General features: G+C 33.3%; 1 protein-coding gene and 1 long non-coding RNA gene across 2 annotated transcripts; one reads left to right on the forward strand and one right to left on the reverse strand.

Annotated features, from left to right (window-relative positions):
* The first annotated feature begins 6,859 nt into the window (after positions 1–6,859).
* LOC117122368 lies at positions 6,860–12,725 on the forward strand. Its single transcript, XM_033267919.1, has 3 exons — positions 6,860–7,285; positions 11,971–12,090; positions 12,472–12,725. Exons 1-3 carry the CDS (start codon positions 7,153–7,155, stop codon positions 12,723–12,725), a joined length of 507 nt encoding a protein of 168 aa, XP_033123810.1. The 5' UTR covers positions 6,860–7,152.
* Positions 8,454–11,006, reverse strand: LOC117122379. The gene is made up of 3 exons (XR_004447710.1): positions 10,849–11,006; positions 9,154–9,252; positions 8,454–8,922 (listed from the first exon to the last, which is right to left on the reverse strand). It is a non-coding gene; the product is annotated as an uncharacterized LOC117122379 (long non-coding RNA).
* Positions 12,726–13,154: the final 429 nt, after the last annotated feature.

Here is a 13,154-nt window from a genome sequence, read left to right on the forward strand (position 1 = left end):
GTTTATACTTATACTGTTTGTGCAACAGGACCCAGCGAAACACTACCTCTTAATTGGTTAATTTATAACAAGACTTTTTAGTGCATCTTTTCATTAGTTTCCAGTGAAATGTTAAAACGATGTCATTGCTCTGTCACTAATTTTCCGAGCTGTAAGTCATTTCAATTTTACTGCGGCCTGTTGTCGGTAATTTAAGGTAAATTTGATTTGGATAGCATCCTTACCACAACCTATCTTTAAGTGTCTACGTGGTTTGTCGCTATTGGCTGTCACACGCAATGAAGTTGGTATTAATTGAAACGTGATGAGTGAATCTGCTCTTAGTTTCTATATAGGTCTAATATTATATACCGGTAATCCTTAACTTTATAAAGCCAACATTTCACACTGCCTAAGATTATACAATGTTTTTAACATTATACAATGTCTATTATAGGCCTGTATAATAGGAATGTTATGTAGGGAATACAAATTTAACCTCTTTATATAAAGCAGTATATTACTATGGGTCCTTTACTTGGTTTCTGTCATATCAAATTTGATAAATTCTTTATATGACTTTGGGTTACTGTATACCGTTTTTCCCAAAGTGTCACTGGTCTTAAATGTTGCTAATGATGATAATGATGATGATGGTAATAATAATAATGATGATAATAATAATAATAATAATAATAATAATAATAATAATAATAATAATATAATAATAATATAATAATAATCATAATAATAATAATAATAATAATAATAATAATAATAATAATAATAATAACAACAATGTATGAAGGTGTCAAAGTGAAACTTACCATTTATTTTGTTTTCTCTACTTGCTTCAATATTAGGATAGAACCCGCAAATCAAATTTAGCAGTCATTTAATGTTTTCCTATAAAGATTTGCCATATATACTTCGTGCTTCCGTTACTTCATACTACGTGGGCCATAATATGCCCAGTTTGAGCGATTAGACTTGGCAGGAATGCCATCGCAGATTTTGAAAGTCATGGAAGAGGAGGTGACGGGACACAAAAAATGCATGGCAGATAATGGGTCATGCGTGCATTATTGATGTACGTCGCGTACATCCTTACCAGGGACGAAGTCTTGCTATCCACACACCATGAAATGTTCGACAGGTACATCGTTGGCCATACCCTGTGACGCTTGGACGTGGAGTCTGCACAATGAGCGCACGTGCCTCGTGTTGAATAATAATGCCGATTAAGGAAGGAGTCCTCATGTTTTTATTATTTATATGAGTTGCAGGGTAGGAATGTAAGTTGACGACTTGCTAGTGTATACAAGTAAATTACAAACGAACAAAAATTAAATGCAAATTATAGTCCGGAAAACATTTCAAAATCAAGATATACTGAAGTTGTAAGTTGTAAGTGGGACAACCCAGCCTTAAGTAAAATCTGCAGTGGCGAAAGTCACACTATTAGCGTTTTATTACTCCAATTACTCGTTTCCTTCTCTTCAATTCTATTAGTTTCTCTAATTCTATTTTTTTACATACCCACCACATCAAAAATACTTCATAATGCTTATGTACCCACCATAAAAAAAACTTCATTAATAGTGACCTTGGCGAGTCGCGTTCAATTTTAAATTAAGTCCATTGATATAGACATTCCGGTGTGGATGGTTTGTTTGTCCCGCTCTTTCAAGCAGCTACTAAACTTGCTAGACACCTCCTGAATAACGCAGGGGGATGTAAAAATATCCGTTGTTTGGTGTATCCTTGTGAAGGCCAGCCTGTGTTTTGTCCTCAGGCCATGAAACGAGTGCCGACGCCGCCGGCCTGGTTCAACAATTTCCATTGAAGGGAAGTGGGCTACCCTATAACCGTTTTACTAGAATTTAACAAGGTCTTATTAAAAGCAAATTCACGTTCAATGCCAGTTCTTTATCTTCTTTATCGTCATTGTTCGTAGGGTTGATCGCAAGTCCAGTTCGTTAGTGTGTGCCAGTACCTGTCTCTTATACACATCTAGATGTGTATAAGAGACAGATCTTTAAGTGTCTACGTGGTTTGTCGCTATTGGCTGTCACACGCAATGAAGTTGGTATTAATTGAAACGTGATGAGTGAATCTGCTCTTAGTTTCTATATAGGTCTAATATTATATACCGGTAATCCTTAACTTTATAAAGCCAACATTTCACACTGCCTAAGATTATACAATGTTTTTAACATTATACAATGTCTATTATAGGCCTGTATAATAGGAATGTTATGTAGGGAATACAAATTTACACTACCAAGGCGAGTATCATGCCGTTAACCGCATATCTAACCCTCAGCTGCATGAGATAATGTTTCATCATACTACTATTTGAGTACTGTTATTATTATTTATCTAGCAAGAATAACATTGTTTATTAATTAAATTTTAAAAATAGACAAAATTATATATATATATATATTATTATATATATATGTAATAATAATAATAATAATACTAATAATAACAATAATAATAACAATAATTATTTAATTAAAAGATGATGAGATGATAGCTATTGGGTAAACACAAAATGTATTCAGAACATGAACATTTCGACCCGTCCTCTGGTCTTGTTCAGCATGTGTGTGTGTGTGTGTTAGTCGACGAAGAGGAGGAAATTGGCGAGGGTAGAATTAATCACCTCACTCAACCTGGATTTCAAGCCAGCAGACATCTCAATCAAGTAAGCCACACTGTCGTCTTTATGAATTCGAATCCGATGGGAACAACTCTTTTCATCATCTTTGTAGTAGAACAGATAATATGGTAGTCTTCGATGCACAGACGTAAAACGTGGAACATAGTTTTTTTAATTATTATTATTATTATTATATAATAATAATAATAATAATAATGATTATAATAATTTCTGTTAATAATAATAATAATAATAATAATAATAATAATAATAGCTATTATATAATAATAATAATAATAATAATAATAATAATAATAATAATAATTGTAATAATAATGAATTTACATGCGGACGCATAATAACCTGTGCTTATTTTAAAGCCGGAATTGCAATAAATTTAGGTGATAAATTGTTCTAACAATTTACCAAATAAATATATAACTACATATAAATATTATAAATTGAACAGTCAGTAGAGACACGATTTTGCTAGCCGTGTTTCAATTACAGTAAGGCGCCACAACAAAGTAGTATTGTGACCTGAGGAAGAGTGGGCCATATAAGCATTCATGCTTCACAACGGCCCAAGAATACAAGTAAGAAGGCTTTGTTTATTCTTACAACGCAATATAGCTTATGCCATCATCATCATCAGGTGAGTGATGTAATCACAGCAGCAATGCTGTGGCCAGGACTCGAACCCGTGCTTTCGATCTCAAGCAATCCCCTGGGGCACAGGGGGCAATTAACTTGCTCAGTTATGACAACGACATTGGCCAAAAACCCGCCAGTCTTTTGAATGAAAAGAAAAACCAGATGTCATAAAAATAAGGCTCTATTCATCTGATTTAGCCTTGTCCTACTGTTGCAGCCAGACATCGAAAACAGGAGAAATATAAGACAGGAACGATCCGCTTATAACGTCCCATTGATATTTTCGTTTGTTGAAGGTTCGTTGACTTTTATCCAGGCTTATACCTAATTATCTGATTATCTAACAGATTTGGCGATCATCGTGATTGTGTTAGAATATTTAAACGTTATAATTTGTGTTTGTTTCCATTGTAGGCCTACAACCTTTGGTGATCTAATCATTATTCAGTTTCCATCGGCGTATAAATTAAAATTGACATCATATGAGACTTCTATAGCCTTTTGCATATGACGACGGTAAAATCATGCACTAAAAAACTTAAATTCATTTTGAGAATCTTTAGTCCGGTGATAAAGTCACGTGACTAAAGGGGAACCCACACACCCACACCTAACACCAACACAACTAACCACACTAATAAATCCGTGTTATCCAACACGATCAAGCCGACGTGCAATTGAAACTTTTTTGAAAATTTAACAAGCTAGCTTGTCAACCATGCGTTTATTATATTCCGATTCTAACTAATAGATCTGATAAGTATCAGTTTCGGTAACCTGAAAAGCCTTAACATTTTTTAGCAGTAAAATTTTGGCTAAACATTTTGTTTTGCTATTTTTCAGGGGACAATAATTTTTATATAGGCCTATAAAAAGTAAGGAATTCTTTACATGTTATTGTTCACGTTTAATAACCCAGGCATTAGTCCTTAAACTATGGATGTATACTGTAACCCACTTGACTATAAAAAAATTGTTTCCGTATCTCGAAATATCATTCCCCTCGATTCTCACACACCATTCATGGTGGCGCCCTCGTTAAATTATGTTAGGGGAAGGGGTGCCGTACTCGCGCGAATAAGCGCCCCTCTTAACGTGAAAGTTTCCTTAAGCGCCCCGTTTGAATAAGCGCCCCTAATCATAAGATTTTCTTTTTAGCAAGTCAATAATCCAATCAATTCTTGGACGGTGGTTTTGGCATGATTTGAGCTGCAGTGTGGAATCACATTTTTCCTAGGTCAATATATCAAAATGAGGATATTTTAGACTTTATACACTAGAAGAGTTGATTGATACTTATTCTGTCGATATATCATTTCTAGTGTATGAAGGAATTAAACTGGCAGTGAGGTCATATATGAGCAAGCATATATTAGAAAATTTACAAGCGCCCAATGCTATCCAATTTACCCTAATAATATAACTCAATTACACATTTCTAGAAAGGGATACAACTTTTTTTACCATACTCTGCTCAATTCAAAATTTACTAAGTTGCTGTGTAAGTTTACGGACAAACAGTGGGAGTGTTTAATATAATACCAAATCAAATGCACAGAGAGTATACGGATCTGAAATGGTTGCAGTATAGAATTATACATAATATATTACCAACGAGAAATTATCTCTATAGATTAAAGTACATTGATTCACCATTATGTATTTTTTGTAAGCAATTTCCTGAAACAATTGACCACATTTTTTGGGATTGTGAAAAAATATATAAGATATGGAAAGGTTTGGAAAGTTGGATAAATAAAAACCTTCAAATACAATTACAATTTTCAAAGGAAATTAAAATACTTGGAATGAATGAAAAAAATAATAATTGTATAAATGTTGTTATTATATTAGTAAAGGAAATTATCTATAGAAATAGTAAACAGAAAGTATTGCCATATATAACAAATATAAAGAGAGAAATTGTTAGATACTATGATATTACAAGATATATGTATTTTTCCGCCTGTAATCAAGAGAAGTTCTTTTCCATTTTGGTCTTCACTGCATGTTCTTCTTCAAAGCTTCAAATAAATAATGAATATTTAAATGTTTCAAGTCATGGCCTTACCCTGGCTTCTGGTATATAAATAGTTCACCTAACGTAATGGTACAACAAGTTTTGAATATGAAATACAATATTATATTTTCACTAGTAAAAGAATTTATAAAAATGTTCAATGTTGTTATATGTATACTACTCTATGTATTGAAAAGAAGGGCACTTATTTAATTGTTTTTTGTTTTTGTTTTTTTTTTCATTTTGAATGTAATGTATGATTAAATGAATAAAATGGAAAATAAAAAAAATGAGGATATTTCCTTCGGACAGATGAGAGCTCCGATCCCAACATAGACTATATTTCCAACTTTCCTCTTACATATTTGTCAGCCGATGGCTAACAAGCTAACCACTACCCACCACTACTAATTGTATCTGCTATTTTGCTGTTATGTAAATATTCACAGCATTCTTGTCATGAGCCATGTTCTCTGGACTATTATCTTTTCCGCCTAACCACCATTCGTCCTTATATCATCTTTTTTTCATTCAAAAAGTGCCTCTTGAATTTAATAAGTTCCCATAAGAACCCCTCGATTTTCAACTATTTCCATAAGCTCCCCCTCAATTCCCACTCTGTTTTCATAAGCGCCCCGTTTAAATAAGCGCCCCGTTTGAATAAGCGCCCCTCAGAAAGTGCAAAAAATTTTTTTAAGCGCCCGGGCGCTTACTCGCGCGAGTACGGTATAGTGGATATAGTGTCGGTGGCAAATTATTTTTTCGGGGGGGGGGGGGGGTCCTGTGGTTCTTCCGAAGCGTCAGTCTAGGGTCATGATCCGAACGGGAGGGGGTTGACATAGGGTTTCCGAAAGATGGATGACCCAAAAGGCTTCAGGTTGTGTTTTCGAGTTTGAACACCTGAATTCCGTGTTATTTAGGGATGAAATGGATTGTTTTAATAACACAGACCTTACAGTAGGCCTGTGTCAAAATGTGTATCTAACCACCAACGTTTGACATAGTGGCCTTATTTAACTGTATATCTGACGAATAATAATAATAATAATAATAATAATAATAATAATAATAATAATAATAATAATACTAATAATAATAATAATAATAATAATAATAATAATAATAATAATAATAATAATAATAATAATAATAATAATAATAATAATAATAATATGTCACTAACTTAATATATAGCGCTTCATGCACAATGTCTCTAAGCGTTTCACATTACAATACAATACATATCATCTTGAAGTGGCTTTCTAGAATCGATAGATTGTGAACAAAATATTAATTGATTTTTTTTTCTGAGGTGTTGGAGGGGACGACGCTGGAGGGCGAAAAAGGAGTATTGAACTCCGGGAGGAAAGGTCGTTAATGCTCCTCTACCGACAGAAATGACGTCATTTCATTTATCAATTTACAATGTAAACTGTTAGAATAAATAATACAGTTTATAATAGTTGTATGATTGTAGATAATAATAATGTAAATTGGGATTAAAGGTCATTTTGCTACTGCTTGTGGCAATACCTAACTAGGCTATTAGATATTGCTGATTGTTCGCACCAAAGTGGCTGTAAGTAGGCCTACTGACCCAAGAGGAGGCCTATTATTTGGCTATTAAGTTGACCTATTATTGTTGCTGAATTTAATATCAGTTTACAGCTTGGTTTCTGTATAAGCCTATTACTTCTGATTGTTTTATATTGTAGCTTTTAATCAACTGGTGACGAGTATTTCGATGCCTATTACTCTAATCTGAACAGATTGCATGCGGCTCTGTCGTTCATGAAAGTGGCCACTGATGAGCATTAAAATCGATTGACTCATGCATCCCAGGATGACGTCAACATACAAGAAAAGCTATCCAAACTTCTTAAGCTTTTTGAATTATCGTTATATATTGTTGTATTTGTTTCTAGAGTTGTTTATATTAATCCCCATTACGTGGCAATATCAAGGTAGGCCTCATCATATTATACAAATTTTATGGTAAATAAAGTGATAAGAATTTATACTGTCTCTTATACACATCATAAAAAGATATAAATTATAGGAATAACCGTTTCAACGCTATCGGCGGCATGAAGTATTATTATTCGCTGATTTACATAACACACAAATATTTGCATCGCATTCAATTTTGTAATAATAGTATGGCTGATACAACGATGATGCTAATAAGCTGATATCACAATCATACGGCTTTATAAAAATCGTGTAGTTTATGTGTATGCACATCTTGTCTCAACGTATATTTTCAAAATAACTACTGTAATGATGTTGAATGTTGAATCATGATCAGTTTTCGAGATCAAAGCTTCATAATTTACCGTCTCTTTCAGATGGCATAAAGCTGGTTACCATCCATTTTCCCTCTATCATTGCGCAAAATAGTCATAAGCGCCATTAACATCAATCAGCCAATCAATTAATCAATCAATCAATAAATCATTAACCAACCAATCAATCAATCGATCGAGCAGTCATTTGATCAATTAATTCAATCAGTTAGTCAATCAATCAATCAATCAATCAATCAATAAATCAATCAACACAGTAATATAACTAGAGTAATCACTCCATAGATTGCATACCTCCGCCCTGTGCCTGAATACGGTACCGTACTAACAATACGTAGGCCGTGTATATGGGCGAAACTGCAGCATACCCTCAATGAAATACTGGATCGCCAGTGGTAGTCAGGCACATTATTTTTTTTTATTATTAGTGCTGCAGGATACTCTTAAGAAAATAATTGAATTGCCGGTTTTTTTTTTTTTTGTTTTTTTTTCGAGTGCTAATGGAATACGTGGGGCGATGCCATTACTTTCTTTTATGCTCGAGGGTAAAAAATTGAATTTCAGTGATGAACTTGTCCTTCGACCTTTTCCGAAAATTGAATGGTGTCTTTCATCGATTATTATGTACCATTTCACTATATTTTATTTTATTTGCGTAATCCTGAAAACAGACAGAAAGACAGACAGACAGGCAGCAGTGAATACATAACCTCGTTGGCGAAGGCAATAATAGTAAATAAACATTGAAAGATAATATTCATTTATTATCATAGTGTGTGAAAATTATAAAAATAATGAAACAAACAAATCATCATGGCTACACCCATTATTTAGGCTATATCATTGTAAAGCCGTTTTATTATCATTGTTTATACTATAATAGGAAAACGGTATTGCACATTTAATTTCCTTGAACAATACCTTTTTGCTATCATTGTTTAATATCGAATTTGAAAGTACAATATTGTTCAGCTTGTTTACGAAATCCGATGCAATGACGTTGTGCTATTATTAACTATCCCGTGAAAATAAAATAGGTTCTATTATTATTGTTTATTATTCTACGAAATCAGATGCAATATAAGTATCCAATGAAATTGAAGTGAAATAGCGTTATACTATTACTATTTCTTTATGATGGAAGGTGTAATATCGTTATATATTTAGTGCTTCCTATCAAACAAAGTTATAAGTGCATTATTGTTCTGTGATCCATGGTCAGCCTCGTTCTCACAAAGCCCTTCTTGATATTCGTATTGGTAACACATCTACTTATCTAAAAAGTGACCAGTCAGCTGAAAAATAAGATAGTGTACAATGATAAAAATAGCTTATATTATTTCTACTATTTTTTGTTTACCGTTGTGCTATTATTAACTATCCAATGAAATTAAAAGTGAAATAGTGTTCTACTATTATTATTTCTTATCTTATGGAATGTGTAATATCGTTATATAATTAGTGTTTTCATCAAATAAATTTATTAGCGTGTTGCTAACAATGTGATTGCTAAGAGCGACATTTACTTTGTATGTACGAACAGGAGTAATAACCATTACTGGAATCGTAATTACAAGTTTCTCCATTTTGGCAAGCAGTTTCTGAATATCGACAGTCGCCTTCCGCTGTAATATAAACATTAAACATTAAAAATGTACACTGGCATAAGTTTTTTTCAATATAGTGTAGCCAACTCAACTTCCATTATCTCTTATCATCATTCCACCATCTACCTTACGCCATCCTTCCATTATCTTTTACTTCATCATTTTATCATCTACCGAACGCCATCTTTCCATCATCTACCTTACGCCATCCTTTCATCCTCTCTTACTCCATTATTATATCATTTACCTTACGCTATCCTTGTGCCATTATTCCCTCATCTACCTTACGCCATGCTTTCATCATTTATTTTACTCCATCCTTATATCATCTACCTTAAGCCATTCTTCCATCATCTACCTTACACCATCCTTCCATTATCAAACTTACACCATCCTCATCCTTCCATCATCTACCTTACTCCATCCTTCTATCATCTACTTTACTCCACCATTCCATTTAACTTACGCCATCCTTCCATCATCTACCTTACTCCATCCTTCCATCATTTAACTTACGCCATCCTTCCATCATCTACTTTACTCCATCCTTCCATCATCTCCTTACACCATCATTTCATCATCTACCTTTACACCATCATTCCATCATCTACCTTACTCCATCCTTCCATCATCTACTTTACTCCATCCTTCCATCATCTACCTTACTCTATCATTCCATCATCTACCTTACGCCATCCTTCCATCATCTACCTTACTCCATTCTTCCATCATCTACTTTTACTCCATCCTTCCATCATCTACTTTACTCCATCCATCAATCATCTACCTTACTCCCTCATTCCATCATCTACCTTACACCATCATTCCATCATCTACCTTACGCCATCCTTTGATCATTTACCTTACTCCATCTTTCCATCATCTATTTTACTCCATCATTCCATCATCTACCTTACGCCATCCTTCCATCATCTACATTACTCCATCCTTCTATCATCTACCTTACACTATACTTCTATCACCTACCTTTCACCATCATTCCATCATCTACCTTACTTCATTCTTCCATTCATTTACCTTAGACCATCCTTCTATCACCTACCTTACTCCATCCTTCCATCATCTACCCTACTCCATTCTTCCATTATTCAATCATCTACATTACTCATTTATTGTGTTACTTCATTCTTTCAACATCTACCGGTACCTTTTACTACACCTTTATTTCCGTCATCTACTAGATCTACATTCTATACTCCATCCTGGTAATATCTTTTTCCTTCCTTCATATACTGTAGGTTCTACCTTTTTCTATGCTTTCATCTTATACATAACCTTACTGCATCCATCTATTTACTCCATCCCATCATTGACCTTATTCATACTCATCCCTCCCTTAATTATCTCATTAAACGTTAAATTAGTATAAAAATCTCATCAAACATCATGTACGTACTAAAAAAAATATCATGAACTCTCCACCTTGGTTTGGCTGTATACCTACACACACCAAATGATAATTAATACATGGCACGCGCAATAAAGCAGTGATTTCAAACCCATTCTAGGAACAAATATATCCCAGTGACTAATGTAACCTATATGACCAGCAAACTTAATTTATAATTGTAAAATTAAGCACCAAATACTTACTCGCAGGAACTATCATCAGGATCAACGCGATAACGAGAATGCTGGAAACAAGAAAGCGAATCATCGTGATTTAACCTTACCAATTATTGCGGGAATAGCAGCAGGAATAACAGATTGTGTTGAATTCTAGAGTGTATATATAAGGGAAAATTAAAACAAACTCGTATTTTGTTTGGCAAAGAATTTGTCATATGGTGTTATTTACACCATAACAACCTTATCATATAAAACTCAATAATAAATATTTTAGATAATAACTTAGTAATATTGTAAATGGAATAACCTTTAAAAACAAAATTTATTTTATACATTGATTGCATTGAAAGCATGGAAATATAAATCTCTATTTCTAATACACCTACTACTAACAAATATTTATTATGTGCTTCTGATGATGATGACAATGATAACGACATAATGAGGATGATAACCATGACAACTGTAGTTGGAGATTCATGATGACGTCATAATGATGAGAGTTAAAATCATAATATTATTTAGATTACAAATAACTAAAATCAATATTTTAATACAATGGTAATGAAAAATATACGACCATTTATTTCCGGTATTAAAACTATCATATATTTTATTATTACCCGAAGTTGACATTTAACTATATTGCAAATTACTATCTACTGTTTTGTTTACCATCCACCGAAATTAACGGTGTAATAATAGTTTAGTGCTATGATTGCTGACGTTGATACTGTAGTATTACTGAGGGGTGTATTCAGGATTTTTTCTGGGTGGGTCGTGACCATAATTTTTGGACCTTTTCAGTGGGAGACAGGAAAATCGATTACAGCGCCACCAGCTTGAAGCGGATGGCAGGCTCAGTTTCAGAATTGCTGGAATTGAGATAGATTACGTCAAGCAATTGGCAAGGTCTTTGGACTCATTGCTGGTACTTCATCAATGATTTTTCATTTATGTCATTGTGAAAAAGCCCTAGAAAATAATGTCTTTGGAAAAAATGTGGACCTTTGAAAAAATGGGGGGGGGGGAGGTTTACGACCTTCCCGACCTCCCTTGCATACATACATGGACGATGAGTATGGTGATTATGATTTCTATGCATAATGGTAAAGCCACAGATAATATTTCTTGTTTGATTCTCAGATAATCGAAGCTGTACATCAAATCAATTCCTATGTAAAGGTGGACCATGTATCCCGAGAAACAAAAAATGCGACGGAACGTTCGACTGCTTTTACAATACAGATGAAATATATTGCAATGGTAATTTTTCGTGTGATTGTATCTCATCTCCTTCACGTTTTGCTTAAACGTTTCGATTAATTATCTGCGGAAGGTCTTCCAGTATATAGTCCTACAATGTCCCCTGTACTTAATTCTTCTTATTTTTTTTTTAACCACGTTTATTGAATGAAACAACAATTATTATGAACAAAAATATAGACAAAAAAACAGATAACATAGGGATGCTATTGTTATTAATATTGTTATTATTATAATATTATTATCATTATTATTATATTATATTATTATTATTATATTATTATTATTATTATCATTATCATTATTATTATTATTATTATTATTATTTTATTATTATTAGCTGTGCTATAATATATTTATATTGCTGCTTTTTCTTAATAGATGAGTATACCATATATTTCGATGTCTATTACAACACAGAAATAAAAACAAACGCAACACTCATTGAGCCCTCTGTTGAAAGTGTCGACGCATGTGCAGAATACTGCCTCAAAGAGAAGTCTTTTACATGTGGCTCATTTGACTACTCCAATGTAAGCAAAGAATGCCGCTTTTCGCATATTGGTTCACCAGAGACAAATCAGACAGATGAAGATGACATTTTACACTTTAAGCTAGTTCCTGTAATTGGTTAGTAATTTATGCGTTTTATATTTACATATTTTATTTAAATTATCTGTTTCAATTGAGGTCGATTAACAGTTTCATGACATGACATGAATGCAGGGATCTGGGTCATATTACAATTAAATTAAAATTAGTTTGGTTACGGCAACATGTTAATGTCACCAGGATTGTTGATGTTTGTTTGTTCACATATTAATTTCATTTACACATTTCCAACTTCCATTTCCTGTTACTTGTTTTCTGTAGGCCTATTGAGCTGACATCATGACTGGTGTATTGACACCGTAAACAGAGATAGGAAAAAAATTGTCATTTTTGTATGCCTACCTTCACAAAAGTTGATAACCGAAAACGTTTGCTCATTTGGCCTAATAAATACACCTTGCAACTATTACCATCTATCCCGAGTTCTTTTATTTTTTTACATTGTTTGCCAA

Source organism: Anneissia japonica, unplaced genomic scaffold (genome assembly GCF_011630105.1).
Source record: "Anneissia japonica isolate Jap-2015-1 unplaced genomic scaffold, ASM1163010v1 scaffold288121_len269371_cov247, whole genome shotgun sequence".
Taxonomy (NCBI): domain Eukaryota; kingdom Metazoa; phylum Echinodermata; class Crinoidea; order Comatulida; family Comatulidae; genus Anneissia; species Anneissia japonica.